The 26,114-nt window shown below is 39.2% G+C and overlaps 1 protein-coding gene across 5 annotated transcripts in view; it reads left to right on the forward strand.

Annotated features, from left to right (window-relative positions):
- Positions 1 to 19,779, forward strand: part of st3gal4 (ST3 beta-galactoside alpha-2,3-sialyltransferase 4) — a 27,889-nt gene extending 8,110 nt beyond the window's left edge. For 2 of the 5 annotated variants that reach the window (XM_077540135.1, XM_077540136.1), the window contains 10 exons: positions 2,068 to 2,152; positions 6,745 to 6,826; positions 7,164 to 7,253; positions 9,756 to 9,853; positions 10,247 to 10,310; positions 10,390 to 10,485; positions 12,636 to 12,825; positions 13,143 to 13,271; positions 19,169 to 19,315; positions 19,406 to 19,779. In XM_077540135.1, coding sequence (XP_077396261.1) covers positions 2,104 to 2,152; positions 6,745 to 6,826; positions 7,164 to 7,253; positions 9,756 to 9,853; positions 10,247 to 10,310; positions 10,390 to 10,485; positions 12,636 to 12,825; positions 13,143 to 13,271; positions 19,169 to 19,315; positions 19,406 to 19,495 — 1,035 coding nt within the window. In that variant the 5' untranslated portion in view covers positions 2,068 to 2,103 and the 3' untranslated portion in view covers positions 19,496 to 19,779. Of the gene's footprint in view, positions 1 to 2,067; positions 2,153 to 3,541; positions 3,612 to 4,881; positions 5,116 to 6,744; positions 6,827 to 7,163; positions 7,254 to 9,755; positions 9,854 to 10,246; positions 10,311 to 10,389; positions 10,486 to 12,635; positions 12,826 to 13,142; positions 13,272 to 19,168; positions 19,316 to 19,405 lie in introns of those variants that run through there. The other 3 variants (XM_077540133.1, XM_077540134.1, XM_077540132.1) reach the window with 3 other exon arrangements.
- The last annotated feature ends 6,335 nt before the right edge of the window (positions 19,780 to 26,114 follow it).

The raw sequence follows: 26,114 nt of genomic DNA on the forward strand, positions 1-26,114 counted from the left end.
ATCTGTCTCAAGGTCAAGTTAAGTCAAGTATTGTCATAAAAGACAGGCAATAATTACAAAAATACATTTCAACACCACAGTCCTAATTCTGTGAACGTAAAAAGCCAAACTCGCATGAGTTACTTCTTATCTCAATATTTGCTGACACCAAGCCTGTTTGCAGTTGGTTATGTGGAAGTTTTGTGTGGCTCAAGTAGCACATTTGTCACCAACACGTATTCCAGTTTGTATGACAAAGGGTGTTTGACTTGACGTTTCACTGTTACTGTTTCAGGGATGATGAATAATACATAAATACGTCACCATGTCGTCGCGTGATTATTTTGTGTTATGATATGATACAACATGCATTATCCACAGGCTTCCTAATCCTCTGGTGAGAATTCATCACCTGCCCCTTTTTCATCCATTGCCTTCCTTCCGAATTGAAACATTACTGTGGACTGTAATCATTAAATAAGCACATGAGCCAGCTACTTATTGGTGGGGGCATAATGTTACTGCCAACCATGGCACTGGATCGGCAGGGACGGGAGGATGAAGCCCACCGAGCGAGAGAGACAGGAGACAGTTGGCTCTGCTCCATTCACTAGTAACAGCTTAGCCATAAAGCCCTTTTGTCTGCTGTGAAAGTTTACAAAACTCGCCACAGGGCTGTTGCTGATTTTGACAACGTCAATCTGTGTCTTCCTCATTTCCTAATTTTTGGGGGAACTGAAATCGCTAACGATCCTTTCAGTACTATATCATCTTGGATTTTTGCAAAGCCCACAGAATATTGTGTTCTATTGTTATAGAAACATGGAACCTACCAAAAAAAGACTAGCGTCTCTTCTTTCATCAGGAAAAAAAATATATATTTCTATCTGTTTCCGTTTTGCAGCAATTAGCATGAGAAATATAAGTTTTGTCATGATGCACAAATCTGTTTAGAACTGTGGGGAAATCATCTTGTTTGCAACGTGGCCCTGGTTGAGCTCTTTTACTCTGCTGCCACCTCCTGGCCGTTTTTGTAACAATTACCATTGTTTCAAATGTTCTCTGCAGTTCAGAGGCTGCATCCAAGCCCTCTGTATGCTCCAGCATAAAAAAAAAGAAAAAAAAAAGTATAAATATGTCTTTGGAACACTGTTGACATTTAAAATAGAATGTTTTTGTGAGCAAATGAGTTAATGTTGTTAATCCTTGTCATATCTATTGTGTTACCAGTAATTAATTTGTGTCGTATTTAACATGTTTATGTCGGTCTATGATTTAAAAAAATAAATACATAAACATACCATAACTTTACGTTGTGTGTAAAATAACGACATCCAGGATGATTCCCCGTACAAGTTGGCATTGCTCATCTGAGGACTGCTTGTGAAATTATAAATGTATATGTTTTGATTGTGGCCAGCTGATTAATTGGTCCGGCATTACAAATAATTTTATACTTTACAAAATCATCTCGCGGGCCGGGCTAAACCCCTTTGCGGGCCTGATCCGGCCAGCAGGCCGTATGTTTGACACCCCTGCTTTACAGGGACTTTACAAGAGACAGTAAAATCAATGTGTAATGTACACATTCAATATTATCCATCAAGCGGAGTTGCTCTCGTGTTCTTGGAGCACAACCTTAACAGCCAATCTGGTAGGAAGGAAGTTCAAACTCCCCTCTCTCGCTCTTAAAAAGAAAAGACTAATTCCCATGGAATCCAGAGTCACTTCGTGGGAAGTTCCTGAATCATCTTTAATCATTTCAGTATGTGTGACTACCATCATGGAAGGGGCAGCGTTGACTGAGAACATCTGAGATGGGAAGGGCAGATTTGAGGCCACTGGGTCCTGCTCGCCTCACGTCACCCTCAGTCATGTTCGAAAACTCATCAGTGTAGCTGCGTAACAGCGTACTTTTCTTCCTGACATGGTTGACATCAGTCATGACTTTTTGTTTTCAACCCAGCCTCGAATGGTTGTTTCCTCTTTTAGGACCTGTTTTCTATTCAGAGTTGTCATTAATCCAGTTTGTTGCAACTGTCTGACTGTGTGTGTGTGTGTATTTTTGTTTTTTTGTGCTTGTACTAGAGCAAGAGCATGAGAAGCCTGGGCTGATCTGATCAAATGATAACCCCCCAGTGGAAAGAGTCACTGGAAATGACTGAGAGAAAAGGTAAAACAATCACTTGTTCTTGGGGTCATAGGTGAGCAAATTTACAAGATTTGTATTAAAAATATTGCCCAAAGTATTAGGGTAGCAGACCGTTGTATCTACGCTTTTCAGAAATGTTCACATTTTAATAAATTACGTTTTCCATTATTTTTGAGTGGACGATGTGGGCCCAGATTTATAAAAAATGTTTTGAGACTTAATTAAGCTTAAAATAACCTGTGATTAAAAACAACTAACACCTGGGGCTCAATCTAATTATCTGACACATGATGTAAGTGGTTTGATTTTTTTTGTTACATACATACATAAATCATTTCATTTATGATCTCAGGTTTTGGACAGGTGTAATACTGGTTTGGCTGCCATGTGCATGTCTGATGTTGTCAAGAGCTGACTGCATATAAATGGACTCAGTTGGTTTTAATTTCACAGCCAATTTTGTCTTGATGGCCTTTGCGTTCATTTCATTGTTCATGGTTCTGACAACATGATGCGGACAAGTCTTTGAATAGCCCTCACAGTTATAGCTTATAAGCGAACATTTATACATGCATTAATTTCATAACAATGAAATGTGCATGTAGCACTTCTTGCAGTCTTATTGGTACAACCATACACGCACGGCGGCATTTCACTGTGGAGACACCAAATTAACATGAAAACGCTGTGGGAAAACCGATATTTTCAAGTTAGTGGGTGGCAACGTAAGATGGCTGCCGGTGGCTTCACTTCTCGCTATGGTGATTTAAGTGGCATTGTGAGTCTGTATATAAGTCCGTGGATGTCGCTCACCGTAATCCATGGAATGCTCAAGAAGTTTGCGTGAATGCACAGTCACACGGAAAATTAGAGGGAACATTGCCGGGAGGCATGAATTTTTTAAGCTAGTTGAAATTTGAACAGTGTAAATTGGAAGCATTAAGTGGGAGTTTGCACGGCAAAAACATGTTGAAAATGTTTTGGGAATCCTGAAGCATTCCCACAATTACAATGACATGTACATGGATGTTGAAATGACTTTTTTTTTTTTTTCTTGGTTTCTTTGGCTTCCAAATCATTTTTACGGTTTACCAAAATCGAGAGGTTGAGGAAATATATTTCTGCCTTTTTGCGGCAGAATGAAAGCATTTTTTTTTTTCTCTTGACAACTTTCTCTGCTATTTCCTCATCTCTAAAACCGTCTTCAGAAACAGACGCACCCTTCCCCATACAGGGCTGAGCATCAAAATAGCACCCGCTGCCTCAAATTTAGGGAACTACTGTACTGTACGCCGAAAAGTCAGGCCTCAGAGGGATAGTTCATATGTTGCTGCATTATTGCAAGTTGAAGTGGAAATGGTATATTCAATTGTGCACCCTGTCAGTTGGCTGTGATGATTGCCTGTGCAGGACGAATTGGAGGTATGCTGAGTGGTTCATAATGAGGAAGGAAGATTGTGGATGTGATGTGCATGCAGTGGTACGTAAATGTCGTAAAATTTTGTGTTTGATGACTCAGCGTGTCCTGTGACCCATTAGTACACCTCAACAGGCCTAATTTCGGGCAGGATTACCCGATTTAATGTGTTCTAGTGGTATTTGTCCTCATAGGCGTGCCTAGCCCATCTTCATCCAATACCCCCAAAATTTGGGAGATTCTTATTCAATTTTTTTTCTAATGTGTCCTATTTTTAACAATCTAGAAAGGTACCATTCAGTTCTTGGTTGAAATTTTATATTTTTAACAACAAAAATACATCAACACTCCCTTTTTGCTGAAAAAAATGGTTTGATCCAATCGCCCCATTGTCAATGATATCGATATCATATATATTCAGCAACTATATTGCATATCACGATATTCCAATATTGTGCAGCCCTAATATATATATATGCCCAGAGCCAGCTGAGATAGGCGCCAGCAGCCCCCGCGACCCTTGTGAGGAATAAGCGGTCAAGAAAATGGATGGATGGATGGCCCAGAGCCAGCTGAGATAGGCGCCAGCAGCCCCCGCGACCCTTGTGAGGAATAAGCGGTCAAGAAAATGGATGGATGGATGGATGGATATATATATATATATATATATATATATATATATATATATATATATATATATATATATATATATATATATATATATATATATATATATATATATATATATACATATTAGGGGTGTGAATTGCCTAGTACCTGACGATTCGATTCGTATCACGATTCACAGGTCACGATTCGATTCGATACCGATTAATCCCGATACGAATGGTCACGATTCGATACCGATTAATCCCGATACGAATTTATAAGTCGATTGTTGCGATTTTTTTTCATTCATATTTAGAAAATACTAATCAGTAAGCTTGTAGAGTGTAAGATTTATATGAAAATGTATTATTTATTTATCTGAAATTTCAGTCTTATAGAGGTTGTAATCTGTTTCATGTTTGAACAGCATTAAAATAAAAATATTAAGGCTTAATGTGCCGTTCATATAACATTCTTCCATGCTCAAGGTGTGAATCCTAAAAAAAAAAAAAAAAAAAAAAAAATCGATTCTGCCGATTACTGAATCGATTCGAGAATCGCGCGATGTAGTATCGTGATATATCGCCGAATCGATTTTTTTTAAACACCCCTAATATATATATATATATATATATATATATATATATATATATATATATATATATATATATATATATATATATATATTCATATTCATTTTCTGCTGGGTTTTGCTTCCGGACAGCTGCTTGTTTCTCTACCACGCCCATTTCCTCCACTGTCATCTAAGTTGACACAGTCTAGCGACTTGTGATTCATTTATCGGAACGGAGATGGTCTGTACTGCACCTTCCGGGTGAAGAGTGTACTGCAAAGGGAGGTGCTAATTTGGATTCTTCTCGACACACTCAACCAATGTCTTTGAAAAGATATGTGTGGACAAAGAGTAACGTGAAGATGTTCCTGAAGGCAGTTAAACGTAAGCTCTCTTCCTGTGTGTGTGCCTTAAACCTAATCTTGATGTATCATATATTTGTGACCCGCTCCAGCAAAAGGGTCCGCATGTTGGTAGGCTCAATCTAGAGATATGGGCGATATTAGACAGTTGGACTTTATTTGTCCATTTTGAGATTTCTCCACAAATAGCCTCCTTGAGGTCTTTAGTTTCATTTGCAAGCAACACAAATGTCCACATTGTAATATACATGTGCCCTTTTTTTTTTTAATTTGAGCACCTGCCCCTTCAAAGGTCACTGCACGCCCCTGCTAGACAGTATACCTCGTAACTAGGGAGCGTGTTAGGGGTGTGCTCAAAAAATCGATACGGCAATATATCGTTGCGGGCCTCATTACAATACATGTATCGATATGCAGGCGCAGAATCGATATTGCTCATTAACTTTAAATAGGCAGTTAACGTTTGCCTTTGCAGCTTGCATTGTACCTAAAAAATAAAAACCAGCAGCGTCTTCGAAGTTAATTGCCTTCAATTAAGATGCAAGATGACCGCCGTGTCGGTGACTACAACGGCTTGCACAGGCATGTATGTGCTATCAGCTATCCAGTCATATATTCAGATCAGAAATACATTTTTTGTAATACTACTCTTGCAACCTTTATGACATACCTCATATTGTCTTGTGTTATGTTCTTGTAGGTGGAGGCTATTGGTTAGTTGGCCCAATATTTTTGCCCTTACAGTAAAGATTCAAGGAGGTAAACAGTGGAATTATATGATGCTGAAATTACGATCCACCTCAGAGCGTCACCTTAACTGATCTTCAAACTTGTCACTTCAGTTTGGCTGTTACCATGTGGTGGCAAGGCAGGATGTCTGGCAACAGGAGTGCCTCACATGTCACTTCCTGGAACTCTAACATAGCGTGTTCGTGCCTCCGTTTTTTGCCACAAGGGTGAAGGGTAAAGCTTAACATCACAGGAAATATTCAGTATCAACTAAAGATTAAAATAGTCTTTTATTATTCTCATTACTTCAGCTTTTGTCAACTGTCCTTATTAGTTGTGACTAAAAATGGCTGAGTGCCCTGCTGGCTCTAGATAACCACTGTCACTTGTCACTGCCACTGCCACTCCTGTGGTCTGAAGCAGATGTTTGTCACTGATAATGATAATGAAAGTGAAAAATACCGTACCACTAACCCCTTGAAGATGCCTGTTAGATCAGGAAAGTGTAGAAATATACACCTAGTAGTTGAAATTAATGTGTTGTGTAGTGTATAACTATTTGTATTATAGCATGATACTATACTGTTGAATTAATTGAAATTGAATTAACTGTATTACTCATATTTAAGAGCCTGATGCTTTCTTATGTTGCAACTTGCAATAAGTTCAATTTGTGGTGCTTCTCCTCGTTGGGATCACAGGTAAGATCTAGTCTACCCCAGGTGACCTTGGGCAAGAGGCTAATTAGTTGGTTGAAATTTAAATTGTCAAACTTTTGGGACACAAACTGACATTTTATTAAAAAAAAATTTCGATTAAGGGGGTTTGTTTGATTTATAGATTCATTTTAATGAAATATCTTTCCACTGTATGTGCTTAATGCCAATATTTATGTAATTCTTTTTCCCTTTCTTGATTCCAGCATGGTGCCTTAGGCTTCTACCAGTTCTCTTGTTCTTCATCATCATTGTCACATACTACTGTACCTATGCCATACTTCAGAGGTAAAGATATATGCATGTGCACCATTTCTTTTTGTTTTTCATCATTGCTCTGATATTAAGGTCACATAACACCAAAAATGTCCCGCTTTGCTTAAAAAAACTTGTGCTCGAGGTCTGCAAAGTGCTGAGTCCCCAAGAGTAAAGTAGTCCAAGCTACCCACTGATCCAAGCTGCTGGTCAATTAGACTCTCACACAGGCCTACTTTTGCAATTTTTGAGGCTTCTGGACCCAGTTTATGTCTGGAGCAAAATGTTTTTTTTATTTTATTTTATGAATTCAGCAGTTTTGAGTTTCATGCCAGCAGCGGTGATTGTCTGTGCATCTTTCTTTTCACAGTTATACCGGCACCAGCAAGTTTGTCAGCAATAGCAAGTTTCTGTGTAGTGGTTGGCTGACACAGAAGAAGTGGGAGAGCCTCAACTTGAAGTGCGTCACGGCATGTTTGCTTTTTTTTTGGGGGGGGGGTGTCTATGACTTACTATGGTGCACCAACAGTTTTATTTCAACATAAAGGTGCCTGGTTCCTTGGATTGGTTACAAGTAGGATCTTCAATCAACTTTAGCTTCAATTTGAAGAGGGTTAATGTTGAACGTTTGTATGGCTTGATAAAAGTCCATTTTACTGACGCCAACAATGGCTTATGTTATCACAATTCATAGTCATGAAGCCCCCCCCCCAACCTCCAAACCACCCCACCCCACCACAGCATGTATTTCTGCACTACTGTATTATCAGTTTACCCAGCTGTACAACCATTAGCCACGACATAAGGTACACCTGCACAGATCACAGCCAATACAATTGCTGTAATATAACAATAAATACAGTAGTCAACGGCACATAATCCGCCACAAGCTTGGACAGTTATCAAAAGAGAGATATAGTTGCACTCTTCTTGCCATTTACTTACTAGTTTGCAGAAGCAAACTCACTTCTACTCACTTGATAATAATCAGCAGTTTGGAAAATAGTACTGAACATTTCGTAAGAAAAGGCTTCACGTTGTTTAATAGCACTTCTTGTTGATGTTTGTCAAACTTGACATAAAACAAAGACAATGACAGTGTTTTTAAAACAACCAAACTACATAGAACGCTACCTTAAAGGTATTAGATCACGGTATTTTAAGCCCTTCCACAGTTAAGTATATAGGCACAAATTGATGAAATCTTATCATTGACACCTTGGTGATGTATTTATTTTTTATTTTTTTAATGAAATATTAGGTGTTTTGCTGGTTATTTTTCTAACGCAGAATTAAAATGCCCGGTTCAGTAAAACTCCGCCTCTCCCATGTGGTTGCCGAAACCCCCTCTCGTCTCCTGGAGAGACACATTATAGATTAAAGCCCAATTCACACTGGCTGCGGAACGGACGCGGTGCATTTTCCGTACGGCGGCCGTACGGACGCCGCAAGGATAGAATGCATTCAAGTCTACGTGTCGATTCACACCAGCTGCGTGTCTGCGGTGCAGAACAAATGCGGCGATGCGGAAGGTTTCCGCAAGCGTTCTTTTTTTTTTTTCGGACTCCACATGCGGATTTTCATGAAGCTGAAGAAATTACACGTGCTGGACAGGAAGTTAGTCGTCTCGTATAAGGGTAAATCCGGTATATTTCAAAATAAAACCATTTGCGAACTTGTTTTTTTTGGTGGAGGGAAGCTAGCTAACTACATAGCATGACATGAGTCGGACATTTAAGACAAAAAAAAAAAAAAAAAGCTCAGAATAAATTAAACGACAAAATAACACTATTTTAAACACAAAACGTACTTACCCATCGTCGAAGACCCAAAGTAGAAGTCTCAGACATAATGTCCAAAAAGTATATTGATGTGACAACAGGCAAGCGTGGCTATTGTTTACAAAATACTGTACACGCTTGTTATCACATAAACTGAACTCTCCAGCATGAACCCCACGTGATCTTATGATCTGTCGGGTGCAGATTTACGGACACGCACTGCACGTGGTGTGAATTGCAGTCCTTGTGGAAGCCGTGCGGAAGCCGTACAAAAAACGCACCACGTCCTTTCCGCAGTGTGAATTGGGCGTAAGCGTGGATGTTGTTTTTGATGCATATCATGTGTTCTGTGTCATTACTGTATACTGAACAGATGTAGCTCCTGAAGTGAAGTCTCTTCTGAGTATTTATTACTGATCCCTTTCCAAATATTGTTATAATTTCCATCTGTGGTCTATCACAAAACTTTCCAAGACCACAGTTGATCAACATCCCCCCCCTCTTAATTCTCTACTTCTGCACTTTGACCTTTTAAAACGTCAAGATCCCTAATCACTATGAGAAAAACTGTGTCCAAGGCCGCTGGTTTTTATCAACCATTACAGTCGCTGGGTGGCCCTTCAGTTAATTGCAGACATTTTGTCTAATTAAACCCCTCCCTGGAGGTCTCTCTGCATATCCTAGCATATAGTCATCTGAAGCTAGTAAATGTATAGGAGCCACTCTGTCAAGACAATAGGTCATAAACAGCTGGAGTCCAATGCCAGTGAACTCGTAAAAATGTTACATGCAAAATAGAACCCGCCACATTTGCCTTGCTCCAGAATCTCTGTGAACATTGTTGTTTATTTTTCCCTTAGCCGAAGCATGCCAACGGAGGATTTTAATGAGGGACATAGCAATTCAAATGACCCGTCTGCTCGTAACGAGTGTGTTTCACCTTTCTAATAGATACCAGAAGCACATTGGCAAGTTAAAGTTTGACCCATGCCAAGCACAACGAGCTTTGGAAATGGCTGGGATGTGTTTACTGGCACTATCGTTTGCATTGTCTATTGTGTGCTTTGTCATTGCTGGAGAAGCCACAAAAATGACTTTGCAGCCACATTCATAGCCTTTCTTTTGATTTGTAATATAATTAATGTGGTATCACTTGTGTAACCGTGATATTTCTTCCACAGCATTCTCAGGCGGAGACAACTCTTTCTAAAAATGGATGATTTTTTCTGGCGGGAACATCATTCAATGTTGACACTACCTTATGGCATCAAGGGCAGTGGTATGTGGATATTATTACCTGATTTTTGTTTTTATATTTTTTTTAAACTTAGCATTTATTTTACACTGTGGACTTCTATGTTTTTGACTCTTGTGAGACACACCCCATTTGTTCCAGGGGTGGAGAACCTTTTTTCCTATCAGGGGCCATTTCTTCTGTCAGATTTCAAAGGTGCAATACCTCTGACATTCCATTTTTCTCCAAACCTGCATGAAGTCCACCACTTTCATTTATTTTTTAGAATGACATGGCACCGCGGATTAAGTACTCCCAGGGGGCCATGGGTTCTTCACACTGCTTGAATCCATTTGATGCATCATGCTGCTTACCTTATTAGTTTTCTTACAATCTCATATTTTAAACTGCTCCCTTTCCCCTTTTTTTCCCACCCAGAAGCACTGCTGATGAAAATTCTTGCAATAGTCGCAGATCATCAGATTCCGGCCAACATAGACAAGTAAGTGTGACACTGTGAAGTGTCTTGCTATTGGTTTTCATCAAGATGTATGAACAATGTGTGTGACCTTTTCTTTCAGCCTTGAATGCAAAACCTGCGTTGTCATAGGCAACGGCTTTGCCATTAAAAATACATCCTTAGGAAGCACCATCAACAAATATGATGTCGTCATTCGGTAAGAATAAACAACTTGTATGCATTGTGGTTCCTTTGAACAGCTATGTTATGTTTATATGTAGTTTTTAATTTCGTCTGGTTAGCCTGAATTTGTATGAATAATGTGCATCCAAAGATAGAATAATACAATTTACAACCAGATGACGTGTTTATTTTGTATTAAAAGTCCTTTTGTTTTCTTGAAGTCCCTTCTTTAGCTATTCTCTGTCTTGCAACGGGATCATAAATTATGACAAAAACACGGAATTTAACTTCACTGTTGAGCGTTTTGAATCTTTTGTACATCAAGAATTACAGTACTTTTCTCCTAATAATCTAAAAATCAAATATTGAAATAACAAATTGAATATTGCATGCCAGTGATCTGTAAAATTAATTATCAAAATTGAGACTTAAATTTTGTGCTTTTATTTAATCTCTACAATCAGCAAACTTTTGGGAAATGTAAAGTTAGGTCCACCTTGTGTTTTGTTTTTTATTCAACTTACGACGACGATGACATTTTCATCCGTTACTGTGATTGGTCGAAACAAAAGCTCGGCAGTCATGCACAAATTGCGTATTGCCCAATCAATTTGGAGTGTTGGACCGAATGTCCCGCCTTTCCCGAGAAGATCACATTGGAGTGGTCCCAGATTGATATTGTGGAGAACTCCCTTGAGTGAATCACAATTATCAATCTGGCTGTTGCCAGGTTAAAGTTGTTAGGTTTCTCTAAAGGAGAAAGGAAAACATTTAGTCATGTCAGGCGTGAATGTGCAAATCTGACTTTACAGCTTGGAGCAGACACATGCACACACTGAGTTGTTATAAGCCTCTTTCAGACAGCCAAGCTGTTGGCCTGGTTACAATGCATTTTTTTTCCTCCCCAACATCAACATGTCCGGGTCCCTCCCTATCCTCTCTCCTTCTGAAGCGAATCAGTCCTGGGACATGTAGGTTATTGATGGTCTGAATTCAGTGCATGCCTGAGAGCAAACGTCACCGGACTTGGGTCACAGAAACACAACTTGAACTTTTATAAAGCCTAGTGAGACTTGTGTGTAACCAAACATAGTCAAGTTCCATCATAACATTGGAATTTTTATATTACTGCAGAACAAAGTGAATACTTGATCAAATATTTAGCCTGATATTAGTAGGACATATAAAGTAGCAGGATAGGACACTTTGGATTTTGGAATATGGTAGAATTTAGATTAAGATTTAATTATTTTTTTACTAGTTTATTATTAGAGAGGGGGCTCTAATAGTAGCAACGTGACCAGCTTTCCCAAAAATGATAGTCTACCAATTTTTTAACTCTGGTTGTAATGGCCACCTGAACCTGCGTATACAACACAGTAATAATTTCAGAAATTGGATGTTGGGTATTAAATTTAATTTAAAATTGCCTTTTTGTGTTAGCATATAGAAACTCTGTTCATAAAATGCCTTCATATGACCTCAAGCCTTTGGGGGAACCCTTTCTCTAATTGGCTGACAAGTTTCAGTTAAAAATGTCCACCAAGGAGCTCGTACCGACCACGATTCTAAAATTAGAGTGACTTTTGGAATGACTTGGTCTAAAAGCTCGTCTGTAATAGCGAATCAGACAAGAGAGTAGGTAATGGGCATTAGTAATGAATTTGTGTTTTTGTACTTTATTTGTTATGGAGGATTTTCGAGGCATTAAAGTGCTCATTTTACAAAGATGGTGGCGATTTTCGACAATTTGGTACTAATCAGTTTATATTTTAGAGAAAGTTACATAATATCAATTGATCTGTGCATTCACTTGGTTTTAATTCACAGCTATTGTTTTATAATGAACTGTATTTGTGTTTCTTTGGGAGATGTGTGTTTGTATTATTGACTGATTTTATCCACATTAAGAGGAGGCCTGATTACTGATCTGAATGCAATTTCATGCATTTCATTTTCGCTTTTCGGTGACAGGAAACCAACAAAAATTGAATTGTGTCACTTGAAGCCGTGTGTAAATTTGCCAGTTGTCCACTATTTGAGTAAATATTGTGAATATGAAGGGAATTGGAGGAATGTCCTGCTGAAAGAGCAAATCATTTTAACTGCAGTATCTTTGCCAGCGAAGGGAGCTGTGATTTTGAAAATAAAAAGGGATTCTACTTCCAATTTCTCCTCTTACAGGTTGAACAGCGCTCCAGTGAGGGGCTACGAGGACGATGTTGGGAACAAGACCACCATGAGGTTCTTCTACCCAGAGTCTGCCTCTTATGATCCACGCTTGAACAGCGAGCCTGGCACTCTAATGGTCTTTGTGCCTTTTAAACAGCAAGATCTACGGTGGCTCAAAGAGATCCTCTACAACGAGAAGAGGGTACAGGATGTGTGAAAAAGCTCTCGCACTCTCACACTCACGCACGCTGCTTTTCCCCAGACCTTACCAGCCAAGCGTGTCAGGAACAAGTTCTGATAGCCTATTGTGAAAATGCTTTTTCCACAGTGGGCCTCTGTCCTTGTAGTTAGCAGCCTGCTAGTCTTAACAGTACTGGTCCATTACCTGCTAATTATGCACATGGCGTTGCCTCCAGTCATGAGGGATTTAGTGTCTGTCTTGCATCTCGTTAGTATAAATCAAGTGGCTGTACTGGAAATTACTTATCTCTCTGTTTATTTATGTATGCATTCTCCCAGGTCGTGAAAGGCTTTTGGAAGGTCCCTCCGCAAATCTGGTTGGGTGATGCTGGTAAAGTCCGAGTGCTGGACCCGTACTTTTTGCACCAGACGGCATATACGCTGCTCCAAATCCCCCTGAAGCCCAAGGTGAGTTGCCACTTTTCAGTTTCGAGTATCACCAATCTGTAAAGCAGCTCAGCGGGGAGAAACGATGGTTGCAATTAACTGTGACCAGTCGGCATTCTCTCATCGCAAGTCCCCCTGCTGGGAATCATCCATGTTCGTTCCCTTTTAGGCCTCCCACTCGGATGTTAACGAGGCCGGCTGCAGCATCCGCTAGCCGGTCAAGGGTACTTGGGTGATAAATCGTCCAATGGGTTCAAGTGTAACTCGGTCAATAGTAATGTGTGGGGAACCCAATTACAGCAGATTACGAGAAAGATACTCACATTCTGGCATGTTATTGCAAGATAAAGCCTCCACATCTTCAAGTTTGCAGCAGTGCATAGCCAAAAAATAATTGGCTTTTGATAGAAAGCCAAAATACAGTTCGTAGTCCCAAAAGCTGGTTGTTGTTGTTCCATAAGTTGACAGTTTAGGAAACAAAAAAAAAATCACTCAGGAAACTGAAACACTCTTCATGCTGATGACGAGAAAACATGACGCAGGGCATTTTTGCACTGAGCCATTGATCTGTTTTCACTTGAAAACTTGGACCTTTTCTCTCACTTTGGCTTATGAGCCTGGACGTTGAAACACTTTTTTCCCTAATGACCTCTTCAATCTCCTGGGAGGTTGCATGCCTGGCAGAGTCAGGTTTTCTTTTGGTTCCGCCTTGTTACCCTTGCCAGAGCCCCTTTTTGTCAGAGAATGAGAGGTGGTTATTCATTTTGGACTTAAGTCCAAACAAGTGGATGGTGTTTGTGAGGTGGTGATCCTAAAGCTGAGCCACAGGCTTGGCCGCCAGGAGCTGTGCACATCTGCACAGACTTTAAGGGGCGTACCAGAGGGTTGTTCAGGACCAGCACCAATCTGGAGGGGTACAAATAGTCACAACCTTTGCCTGTAAGTGGTTAACATTGGGGTGTTGTCCAGTTTTAAACTTGAAGGATTACATGAAAAGTACTCAACAGATTACCGCAAAACTTGCAGAGTGGTGGGGCGTGGGTCAAGGAAGGAAGGAAGGAAGGAAAGACAGACATTTGGGCAGATCTGAAGAAGTGGGTGTACTGTTTTGATGCTGATCCATATGAGTGTTTTTGAAATTGTTGTATTTCTGCTCAGTGGCATTTTACTATGGGCTGTAAACAGAGCAGAAGAGAAGATGAACCTCAATTCACAGGGCAATGTTCAATCCCACTCAACATTCTCAACCACTACAAATTGTTCTCGTGTTGATAATAAAGAAGTCACACGACGTGCCATCACAACAGCCACAAGTCGACTTGTAGGCCAAAAATATAGCACGATCACATGCAAGCAATGATGGCCAACCAGGGCATATCACAAAATATTTGAGTTGTGTCTTGATCTCCGTCGAACCCCTGAGACTCACTACGTTTCCATGCAGGCAATAACCCTTTTAAAACCCGAATATTGGCAATATTCAGGTTTTATAAGGCCATGTAAACACGCACAATAACCCAAATATGCTCGTAGTCAGGTTTCTAAAAACCCAAATAAGACACCCGGGTTATCCCTTTCAAAACCAGAATTCTTGCGCATATAAACACATTCGGAATAATTTGATTGAACAGCGCATTGTTTTTTGGTGTGCGCATGATCTCTATTTTCTTCTTCGTATTCTTTTCTTCTTAGCTTATTGTAATTAACAAGGAATCTTGGTTCTTTGTAGTAACAACTTGTATGTGCAGCTCCGTCCCACTCGCTAAAGGAGCCTTGCTTGAATACATTGATTTCTCTGCGACGTTTTTACATGATTTTCTGTCTCTATGGTGAAAACGCTGTATATGTCAGTGAAAACGTAAATATAGAAAAGTATATAAATGCGTGCTTCTGGCGAGTAACCCACCGGAAATACTCCAGCCGATGTCAACTAACATGACTCTTGCAGCAAAGAAGAGCGAGGACGAAACTGACTTAGCATGTCGAGTGATAAAAATATGTATTTTATTGAATGTAATAAGTTTACGCAATTACGTTGTCAGCACCTCGCGGTTGGAACGGCATATTCCAATCGAGCACATATGACATGTAAAGCAGAGTAACTCGATCCGCCACACATGTAAACATGTTACCTCGATTGTTTCAGAAACCTGAATTCTGACCTTAACCAGAATATTGACTGCATGTAAACGTAGTCATTGACTCACCGAACACCTGGGGTTCGATCAAACCCAAATTCAGAACCACTTGACTAAATGGTGCTAGTATGAAAGTACTTCTGCCGTCCATATTTCCAGCCCAATGGTATAAAACCTCATCCATCAGTTTTGACTTCTGTTTGCAGATATTTCTCCTTCCCTGCCAAATATATGACCACTTCACCAAAAATCCACATTCGTATATACTCTCCACCGCCGCTCTCACTTCATCTTCTGCACTGGGCCCTCTTACAAAGCCACATGATCCTCACAGTGTGTGTTCACACCCCTCTCCCAAAACGCAGGCATGTGCTCTGCTCTTAGCTTGCAGTGGTGACAGTGTGCAGCCCACTCGCCAAGCCGCCGCAGGCTTGTTTCCAAACTACACAGAACTCTGGCACCGGCCATATGAGGCTCACACAAGCAGAATGTCTTAATAATCTGAATTAACCTAAAAAATGTACTAATTAGCATGTTAATCCATTTAAGAGGACGATCATTTTTAAGTTTTAAAAACGGATCTGTCATCTTTTAAAACTCAACAGTTTTGCTAAAACTTCTGTCCAGATGGATCTCTGCAAGACATGTGCTCACCTCGTTCTTACACGGTCCGAATGCTTGTCTAAATATACGTTTTGAAATTGTTACAAGCTAAAATCCGCATTCCCCTCCTAGCCGGGTTCACTTGCCAAAATAATACAGTAACAAAAAAGTTCATGACTGTGCAGCCATTCACTCAGTAACTTTTAGTTCTTCTTACCTTGTACTGATTACGCAAACATGATATCGCTATAGAACTGTTTGAATTCATTGCAGAGAGACCAGTGCATTCATGATGGAACACTCACACCAGACCAAACTGTTGACAAGTAAAGACTTCTCATCTTGGTTCAAGTTAACAATGTTGAGCCATGGATGGAGGATGTCGGAAGTGGGTAACTGTGGGCTTGGACATACATGCTAGCATTGGACAGCCCAAATGGCATACTTGATGAGATGAGGGGAAAAAAAACTAAATAAGAGAGGAAAATTTCGCTCTCAAGCCCACGTGGAAATTATTCTCCTTTATGAGCACAGATAATCATTGACATGCTGTCCTTTGGGGACCCTTATAAAAGACTACACAACAACATGGATGAACCTATTACTCTTGTGTTATCTTTATCCCATTAAGTTAACTCTGTTACGTGATGTACGCTCTTCAATTGGGTTGCCTTTTAAAACTTAAAAAAACAAAAAAACATATTCGAACTGCCACTATGACTTGTACTAAATAGGCTACTGTTTTGGTACAGTAGACAGTTTTTGTTTTTTTTTGTTTTTGGTCTTGTGAAGCCCTTCACTCTGGCAGACAATTCTAATGATAGTAAACAAATGTGCTAACCTCGTGGCTCATGAGCGCAAATAGCTGTACGCCATTATCACTCCCTAAGCACGAGTAAGCTTTTTGTTGTTATTGATTTACAATAATTTTGTACTGTCATGGGTGTTTTTAGGCCATGAAAAACGTTTAATTTGATAGACGCTGTATTATCAAACAGAAGAAGAGCGAAGGGACCTCAGGCACCACAGGCAATTTCAAAGTGATGAGGAACATTTTATTTTAATTGACTTTACATTCCCAAAAATAAAACCGATAAACATAATGTATTACTGTAGTATTACTGTATTAGTAGTAGCACACCGTTCCAAATAGGTGATACTGCAAACGTAGCAGCTGTGATGAATGTAGGCATTTGCACAATGCTAATGCTAGCTTGGTATTGCTAGTGCTGCTACTTTGTTGGGGCTGAATATTCATTGGTTCTTATCTTTTGTTCGTAAAATTCACGTGAAGCTCATAAAAGAGGAGCTGCCTGTGTATGATTTCCTGCTGGTCAAGGTGCAAAAAGAGACAACAGTAAGGAAAAACACATTTTATAAAGTTGTAACAACTGTAATATAACTATTAAATAAACATAACAGAGACATGACATTGTTGCATCTTTTTCCCCCAAACATTTTATTTTACTTAGAATTAGGGCTGGGCGATATGCCCAAAAAATAAAATCTCGATTTTTGCAGTCATTCAGGACAATTACGATTTTAATCGATTTTAACCTAATAAATCCAACAAACGTTTACTTAAAGGTTTCATTCATTCAAAAATAATTCCTGTGCAAAATGTTCAGACACCAGTAACGTATACTGATTCTAGATCAGTTTTAACATAATCTTAACATGCATAGTTTGTGCTTAAATGCCACAATTAAGTAGTTGGTAGCTATTGTAAACATGTCTTGTAAACCACCCATCCAACATTCTGCCACTTGTGAAAAATTACAACACATAAAAGCCTTTGGATGTAACAGAACATAAGAACAACAGCTTTTAATCATCCAGAAGACAAAATTCGATTTCACGATTTAGCAAATTTTCAACGATTCGATTTTTTTAAATGACGATGTATCGAATTAATTCGATATATTGCCCAGCCCTACTTTTAAATTTTAAATCTTATCGTATTCCTCTTGAAACAGGATAATTACGTTCCAAATAGCAATGTTCCATTCCAGAGTACAATTGTTGATATCATAAAAACGCTATTAAGTGTACTGGTATCACTGATATCCTTCATCACAAGTTTGTTGAAGATGTCCGTTGTGATAAAACTGCTGTTAGGACAGCCACACTAGTCTCTTTGTCTGGGCTGCTGTTGAGAGCAGTTTGACTTCCCACTTCATCAGGTCATGCTGGGTGGACTTCCTCATTGGACCTTTGCATGTTTGCTGTCCTATCACTTATGAATGATTCCATCTTGGTTGATAACAGCTGTACGTTTTTAACTTTCATCTAATTTACTGTGTTAGTGTTCTGAGTGATTAACTTTTGACAGTCCAGATTTCCAGTACTTTTAGATTTGAGGAGCCCTTTATTTGTACGGAGAGTTTTTGTGATCGATATACTGTTTTACATTTTTTTATGCCTAGTGCAATTGGATGTTAAAACTAAAATTTGGAGGAAAAACAAAACAAAAACTATTATAGGCAGAATGGAAATAAACATTGATATGAACAACATTGTGAAAACATCACACCATCTCCATCATCCATGTAATTTAAGAACAGAATTGGCAGGAAACACTTGTATTCTGTATGCATCTGAGTAACATAATATTTTTTAGTGCTGCAGCAAACATTGCCAAAGTACTGTTTCTGTTGACCTCTATCGCCATCTAGTGCCACAATGCAGTTGTTCATTAACAGCATGAATGGGGTAAAAGAGTGCTTTTGAGCATAATAGTACATGAATTTCTAATTCACATCATGGGTCATTTCGACTGTAGCTGAAATCCAAGAGGTCATTTTTAGTTGAATAACCTTATTGATTTGAAATCAACCATTTCTATGCCCAAACTTTAATGCATTAATCCAGGATCACCACAGAAAGTTTGGCGGTTTTAATTTATTGCATATCCACTCATATTATTGAACATGTTACCTAAAGTTGAATAAATGGTCAAATTAAGGACCCCATTGATTTCCAATCAACCGTCAATACCTGTCCCTCATTTTACGGTGTTATGTTGGGTATCATACCAAGAATCTGACTGATTTTTATTTTTTTTTATTTATATCTAATCCAACATTGCTGATATCATTAAAGTCAATCTGAGAATGTTTCTAGATTTAGGATGATAGTTAAAAAATATATATATATATGGTGTGTGTTTTCCTCCAGATACCGGTTCATCCCACTACGGGAATCCTCGCCGTCTTCGTTGCCCTCAACTACTGCGATGTGGTCCACGTGGCTGGTTTTGGGTATCCAGACTCCAAAATGCACCCAGTACATTACTATGGCTCTGAGACCATGAAAATAATGAAAGTAAGTGGTTGTGGTCTTTAAGGTGATGTACATACCATTTGCCCCCCGAGCTGTTTAATCTTTCGAGGTGTATTTGTGTCTCTCTTGTAGAACTCTTACCATGACCTCAGTATTGAAGCTCAAGCCTTAAAAAGACTGGAGGACTCAGGTGCCATCCTTTTCCTGCACCCACATTTATGATAGGTTGCAAAATCAATCTATGCATTAGGTCTTCTGATCTTAGTTGCATAGTGTGATGTTAACGTACGACAAGGATATCCTTTTATTAGTATTCCGGTTTAATATTAAGAATACAGTCAAAAATGATTCACGCATCACTTGGTCTCCACTTGAAATGGAAATATGAAAGGTAATGTAGTTGTTTTATTTATTTCTTTTTTCCAATGCGAGTGATACTGGTACCACTGGATATTTGTTGTTGTATATAATGAAATACATTTTTAATAAAAGCTATTTTAGTGTTATTTGTATTCAATCACTGTCACTGTCGGCCACTAGATGGCAGTCAGCCTCCATTGGCTTCACCAACATCTAAACCTCAAGAAAGCAAGTTGACATAAATATAATAAGGAGCAAAATATGCTGTTAAAAATAAAACAACACTATCATTTTTGATGCAGTCCTTGTATTGAATCTCATTGGACTGAATGTACATATGTTTTGAAGTACAGTTGGGTATTCGAATTATTAGCTCACATATGTACAACGTGGACATCTGGACGAGCAGAACAACATAACGCTGTTGGGGTCTTGTGCAAATTAGTGTTGCCATGAAGGCAATCATGCCCTTGGCATTTCAAAACTAGTTGGCCTTATGGTGCGCGATAATTACTGTAACTTTGATTAAACACTAATATAAAGCGAATGTAAAGCATTTCATTGCATTCAATAAGAATGACTGTAAGTACGTATACCCACCCATTTCTGCACAAACATGAACAGCATTTGGAAAACGTCCAATTCAAGTGCAGTACCAATAGTTGGACTTCTTGTGCAAATGTCACATGAGGTGCAGAATTCGGCTCCAAACGCAGACAAGATATAATTTGGGAAATAGTGTGTCTTCATTTAGAAAAATAGAAATTAATTAACAACAGTGCTGGTTTCAGATGGCCTAAAAAAATAAAGAAAGAAAAAAAGAAGAAACCTTGACTGAGAAATGTTTGAGAGCAAGGACAAGAACAAGCTTGCATGGAAGAAAACCTGAATGACAGAGTAGGGATAGGAAACCTCGATGTCCTGAGAGAAACCTCAGCTAAAGAATCTCGGCGCACTGACAAAAGTGTCATTCCGTATAGAGAGCAGTATGACAGAATAAAGGCTTAAATGACAAAATAAGATTCACAAATACAGAACCCAAAATACAGGATCGAAGTAACAATCACAGGAACATAACTGCATAACAACTGACAATCTCTAGAAGTGACATAGCAACTGACAACTTTCATCATATGGGACATATGAGCTGCATAGAAAGTGACGTGTTGACAAGGGACATAGCAACTGCATAGCAACTGACAATTTCACAAGGGACTGCAACTGCATAGCAACTGGAAACTTCAACTTCTAGCAACTAACTTCATAATCATAAGGGACTCAGCAACTGCGTTAGCAACTGACTGAATTATCAGGGACACAGCAACTATATTAGCAACTGAGAACTTCAAGGGACATTGTAACTGCATAGCAGGTGACATCATCACAAGGGAGAAAATACAAGATCGTAACAACACAATGACCTCATGACCCCTACTGAAAAAACAGTCACAGCAACAAATATTGGATTTTCATATGCCAGCCATCTAAGTACAGTGGTTAAGTACTATTTGTTATACTTTATCCCCCTCAAATCATTGTTGAAATACTTTTCAAGCGTTCAAGAGCACTTTTCTTACGCACGCTTTACTTAAACTTCAGCATGAGATCAGGTGTTGGCTATCATCTTTAGCTACATGTGTCTTCGCCACCTATCGTACTTTTTGCACCATTACAATCATCTACCCTTGAGTTCATTACACTGCAACCTAAACAAATCCCATTTAAAACTCTTCATGTCACACATGAGAGCCCTTCATTACAAGTGGCGGTCTTTTTCCCCTAATCCCCATCCCCACCTCCCCAAACCACAAATGCGCACCTGCTTTAGGTGTTCCATGTCACGCTTGAAGGCCTGCCTTCGCTTGCTTGACACAACAGGGACTTACATAATGGTGTGAACGTGTCCACTGCCGATACGACCAGTCAAAAAGGAGGTCAAACGTCGCAGAGGAATCTGTTTGTAGTGCAAACACGGACGGCACTGCCTGCATACATGCTACACATGACAATCACGTTATGCGCACGGTGATGCTCTTCTTGAAACATCTGCTACAGTCAGTGGATGTATATTTTTAGCATGGCTCAAATGCTTCACGTGGACCTGCAGCGCATGTCTCCTAATTGTACTCTCTGTCCTTTCTCTGCCGTCTGTCCCTATCCTTACTTTTCCACGTGGTGCAGTGATGGTGAAACAGCACAGTGAGCGCGGCTGGCATAAAACAAAAGTTTTAGTTGGCTTTGGAGCATTATATTTATTACTACTCATATTTAAATGAACAAAATAATCATTTAAATATGGTATTATGGTACAGAATAAATAATTACATTAACTTGGATTAAATTGAATGAATGCAATCCAGTGGACATTAAATGTGGGAGAATACACAAGTGGAACAGGAAGCAGTCAGGCTACCCGGCGAGAGGGCATCTGGCTTGGCCCAAGGGCCAGGAGAGCTGCCATGAGACAAACCACCACCAATGGCTTCAATATGACAGGAGTGAAGGAAGAAAACACACACAAGAAATAATCCACCTTCAACTGTATTTTGCCTCTTTTTCACCCTTTTCTTCACTCATGGCAGCCAAAAATGATCGCACTCTTCCGAGCTTCATTTCTTTTTATTTATGTTCATTTATTTCAGTAGGTCTAGTTCAATTAACTCATTTGCTCCCAATAACGTGTAAATACGTTTTTTTAAATGTTCTAAGTGTCCCAAAGACGTATTTATACATTTTTATTTTTTTTTAAATGCTAGAGCATACAGAAGGCTTTGATTCAGCCTCTCAACTGCAAAGAACGGTTGCAGAAATGGTAGTTATTACACAAACGGCCAGCAGGTGGCAGCAGAGTAAAGGAGATCAACCAGGGCCATGTAGAAAAAAAGTTCAATTACTTACAATTTTGAATAGATTTGTGAAAACTAATGAAACTTAACTCTCTTCTAATGCTAATTGCTGCAAAACGGAAACAGATAGAAACATACTTTTTTTCCCGATGAAAGAAGAGACTTTAATCTTTCTTTTGATAGGTTCCATGTTTTTATAGCAATAGAACACAATATTCTGTGGGCCTTGCAAAATCAGTCAAAATCAAGTAAAACAGCCGGGAGCGACCGGGACTGCTTCTGTGAAAATGGTTGGGAGTGAATGAGTTAAGCTTACACAAATATTTGGAAGGACACTGATGAACAGTGTATGTATTATTTTCACTTTTTTTTTTTTTTTTTTTTGCATTACTGAAATAAAACACACACACATGATATTTTGGTCTTATGGTGCTGAAAAAGGATTTTAAATTGTCCATACAGTACAAGTTAGAATTTGACAAGTAGACAAACATACAGCTTTAACACTTGTTTTCCGCTGTTCCTCTACCTAAATATTACAGGCCTGTGCAATAAGACACATTGCGACGTGTGCTAGTGTGATGCAGGTCTGAGGAAGAAAAACGTGGCAAGGAGTGAAAAAGAAAAGAAACAGCTAATTCCACAAATATGCATGAGTATTTCTTGGCGGCAGAGTGTCAGACACAGACATATTCTCAATGTTAGTCATAGCACTGAGACCATGCAGCAGCATGTTGTCAGGAATAATAAATAGAACGGTGGCTGCCATGTGCGCGGTCGGCGCACGCTATGGAATCAATGCTGGACGACAGTGGCGACTGCTGGCACCAGTCCGTCTGCTTGACCCTTCACACAGTATGCGTGTGTACTGTACTGTTAGCAACGTAGCAGCCACTATTTGGTGTGTCTTTGTTCCCTCGGGCATGGCAGAGCAGCTCACGTGTGAGTCCGAGTGTTAGCCACTTAGCCGGCTTTAGCGCCACTCTTGCGACGCGCCAAAACCTCAAAATCTAAAAACGACACTTAGGTTAAAAAGGGAACATGTTACTCAGCAACAAAATAGAAACCGGCAGTTTGGTCATGGTTGTGTTAATACAACATGTAGCAACAACACTCACTGAATATATGAGCTAACATTCACTGGCCACAAGTATTTATGTATGTATATATATATATATATATATATATATATATATATATATATATATATATATATATATATACACTCACACTTTCGCTTAAAACAAAAAAAAAAGGGGGGGGGGGGCAGGTAATGTATAACACTTTCACTTGAACAGCTTTCCAAATAAGAGGCGCAGACGTTCATTGGTCATTTCCCCTTAAAGTTAAAAGTGAAACTAACAAATAATAAAACCAGAAAATCAAACATCGTACAATTCATTTAATACCACCACATCATTTCATCCAATGAAGTCCACTAGCTCAGTGCCACCATATAATGCAAAACATTATTGATGGGCTAACGGAAATTAGCATGGATTTAACGTAATTTACTGTATATACAGTACATTCAAACAACTGCTATCATAAAATAACAGTCAAAGGCACATATTATCTGCTCTTCTTACTTATTATTACACTGCACCTCATCCAGTACAGGTACAGTACAAGTAAACTTGACTAAATGTTGTATAAACCCATTAAAATGAAAATTCTGTGATTATGGTGTGGCGTGGACGATGAACTTTATGTAGACAACTTATTCAGTGTACATGTGACTGAAAATGAAGATGAGCGTAATGCTACCAGCAGAGTACAACAGAGATGCACCTAAGTTAATTGTGCCTCCTTGTTCTTCTTCAGGCAGGCAGACTTAAAGTATTTGTTCTTCACTCCACATTTGTTGACGCCCGTCACTCGTGTGTTCATGTTGACTGTAAACTGAGTGATGATAGACGCGGCCAATCTTCCTGTTATTGTTTTATACAAAAAAAAAAAAAAAAGTCCGAGTCGTAGTAAAATATTGTAGATTTGTCCGCGTTGACCCTCGTTCCCTCTCTGTCTTTCTCTCGGAAGTGGACTATAATTGCCTGTTTCCCTCTCATGGGAAAATGCCTTTTTGGTTAGTAATGTGTACTTACATAACGATGTCCGATTTTTAATATCTCGTCGAGGCTTTTTTAGAAGGAAGCTGCAGCCTTTTGTATCTGTCAACCTGCTCTCAGTGTGCAAATACCCTCCCACGTCCTCTCTTCTTCCCCGTCTGCTTGTAACGCTCAGCCTTGAATAATGACAATTCAAAACAATGGAACCACTCGAGGGTGGTTTCGTAATACTTTCAATTATTTTTTGCTGATATCCACGTGTGGCAGAATAAATAACTAAAAAAATTTGTCAGCGTGAATTTAGCCAGGAATTTAACAGTTAACACATTCATTGCCAGACAGCAAAAAAAAAAGGGCATCATTTGACGTCTTTTTCCGTCAATGGCAGTGAATGAGTTAAATTTCCTTCAAATGGGTTTATCATATGAATCACTGTGACAACTGTGTGATTGACAAGCAAATGGCAAAAAAAAAAATCGGGCGCTCGAACATGACCTGTGCTAAACGCAGGACCCAAGGCTCAAAAACAGCACAATGAAAGCCGAACATTTTCATGAATTTAAAACCCCCCACCGGACACCCAGGATGTAAAAAAATGGACGTCCAGGCAAAAGAGGATGTGAGGTCACCCTACTTTCTTGGTTTATTTTCCTGATAATTCTGATTTGTACGACTTGAGTAGCATTTTTTCTTCAGCGGTCCCACTGTACTCTGTCTTAGTTGATTTTTCCACTCCATTTTCACTGGCTCACTTTGGCCAAAAGGGAATGAGTCCCCCACTACAGCAAATGCCTGGAATCTTCCAAATGGGAAACGCTTCAAGCTCTTTGAGCTCCTAAACGGCTATGATAGATGACGCTGTCATTAAAAGCAGTGGAGCTCATCTACGGGCTATACTTGATGCATTCTGGGATGTTTTGATTGTGCACCCTAAAAGGCATAGACGCATGAAAAACTAAATGCAAGTCCACAAAATCAATGCAACTCTGTAGTATTTTATTTTAAAATAACAGGCTTGAGTATGGCAAACTGAGCTCCTAATCTGCTATGCCAGAGGAGAGGTACACGTAAAGGGAAACATAATTAGCTGAAGGCCGCACACATTTTACCTTGGACAAGTCATCTATTCTTCTATGACCAACCTGCAGTACATGCATTTAATCCTATTCAGAAAAGCAAGCAGAAAGTGCTACCGTAAAGATTAGGAACTTTGAATAGCTAGGCTAAAACTGGTTTGTGGCGATAACGAATACCAACACAACGCAGAGGGAAATGGAATTTGTACACATTTTATAAAACCAATTCATAAATCCTTAAGAAAACGTTACTTTCCATATCAGCGATTCAAAAAGAAAGCCCATGGGTGCCTCTTTCAATAGGTTCCAGGGGATCTATACACGTGTATACACGACTGGAAGCAATACATCACATTGCAGTGTATTCTGTGGAACACTATTTTCTCATTTAATGGAGGATCAAGAGAACAAAATACTACAAAGCTAGAGCTGAAGGTGAACAATAAGATAGTGTAGTGGAAGTTCTGCGAAATAATAGTGAATGTATTTAAGA

This window comes from Festucalex cinctus, chromosome 13, assembly GCF_051991245.1.
Source record: "Festucalex cinctus isolate MCC-2025b chromosome 13, RoL_Fcin_1.0, whole genome shotgun sequence".
In the NCBI taxonomy this organism is placed as follows: Eukaryota; Metazoa; Chordata; class Actinopteri; order Syngnathiformes; family Syngnathidae; genus Festucalex; species Festucalex cinctus.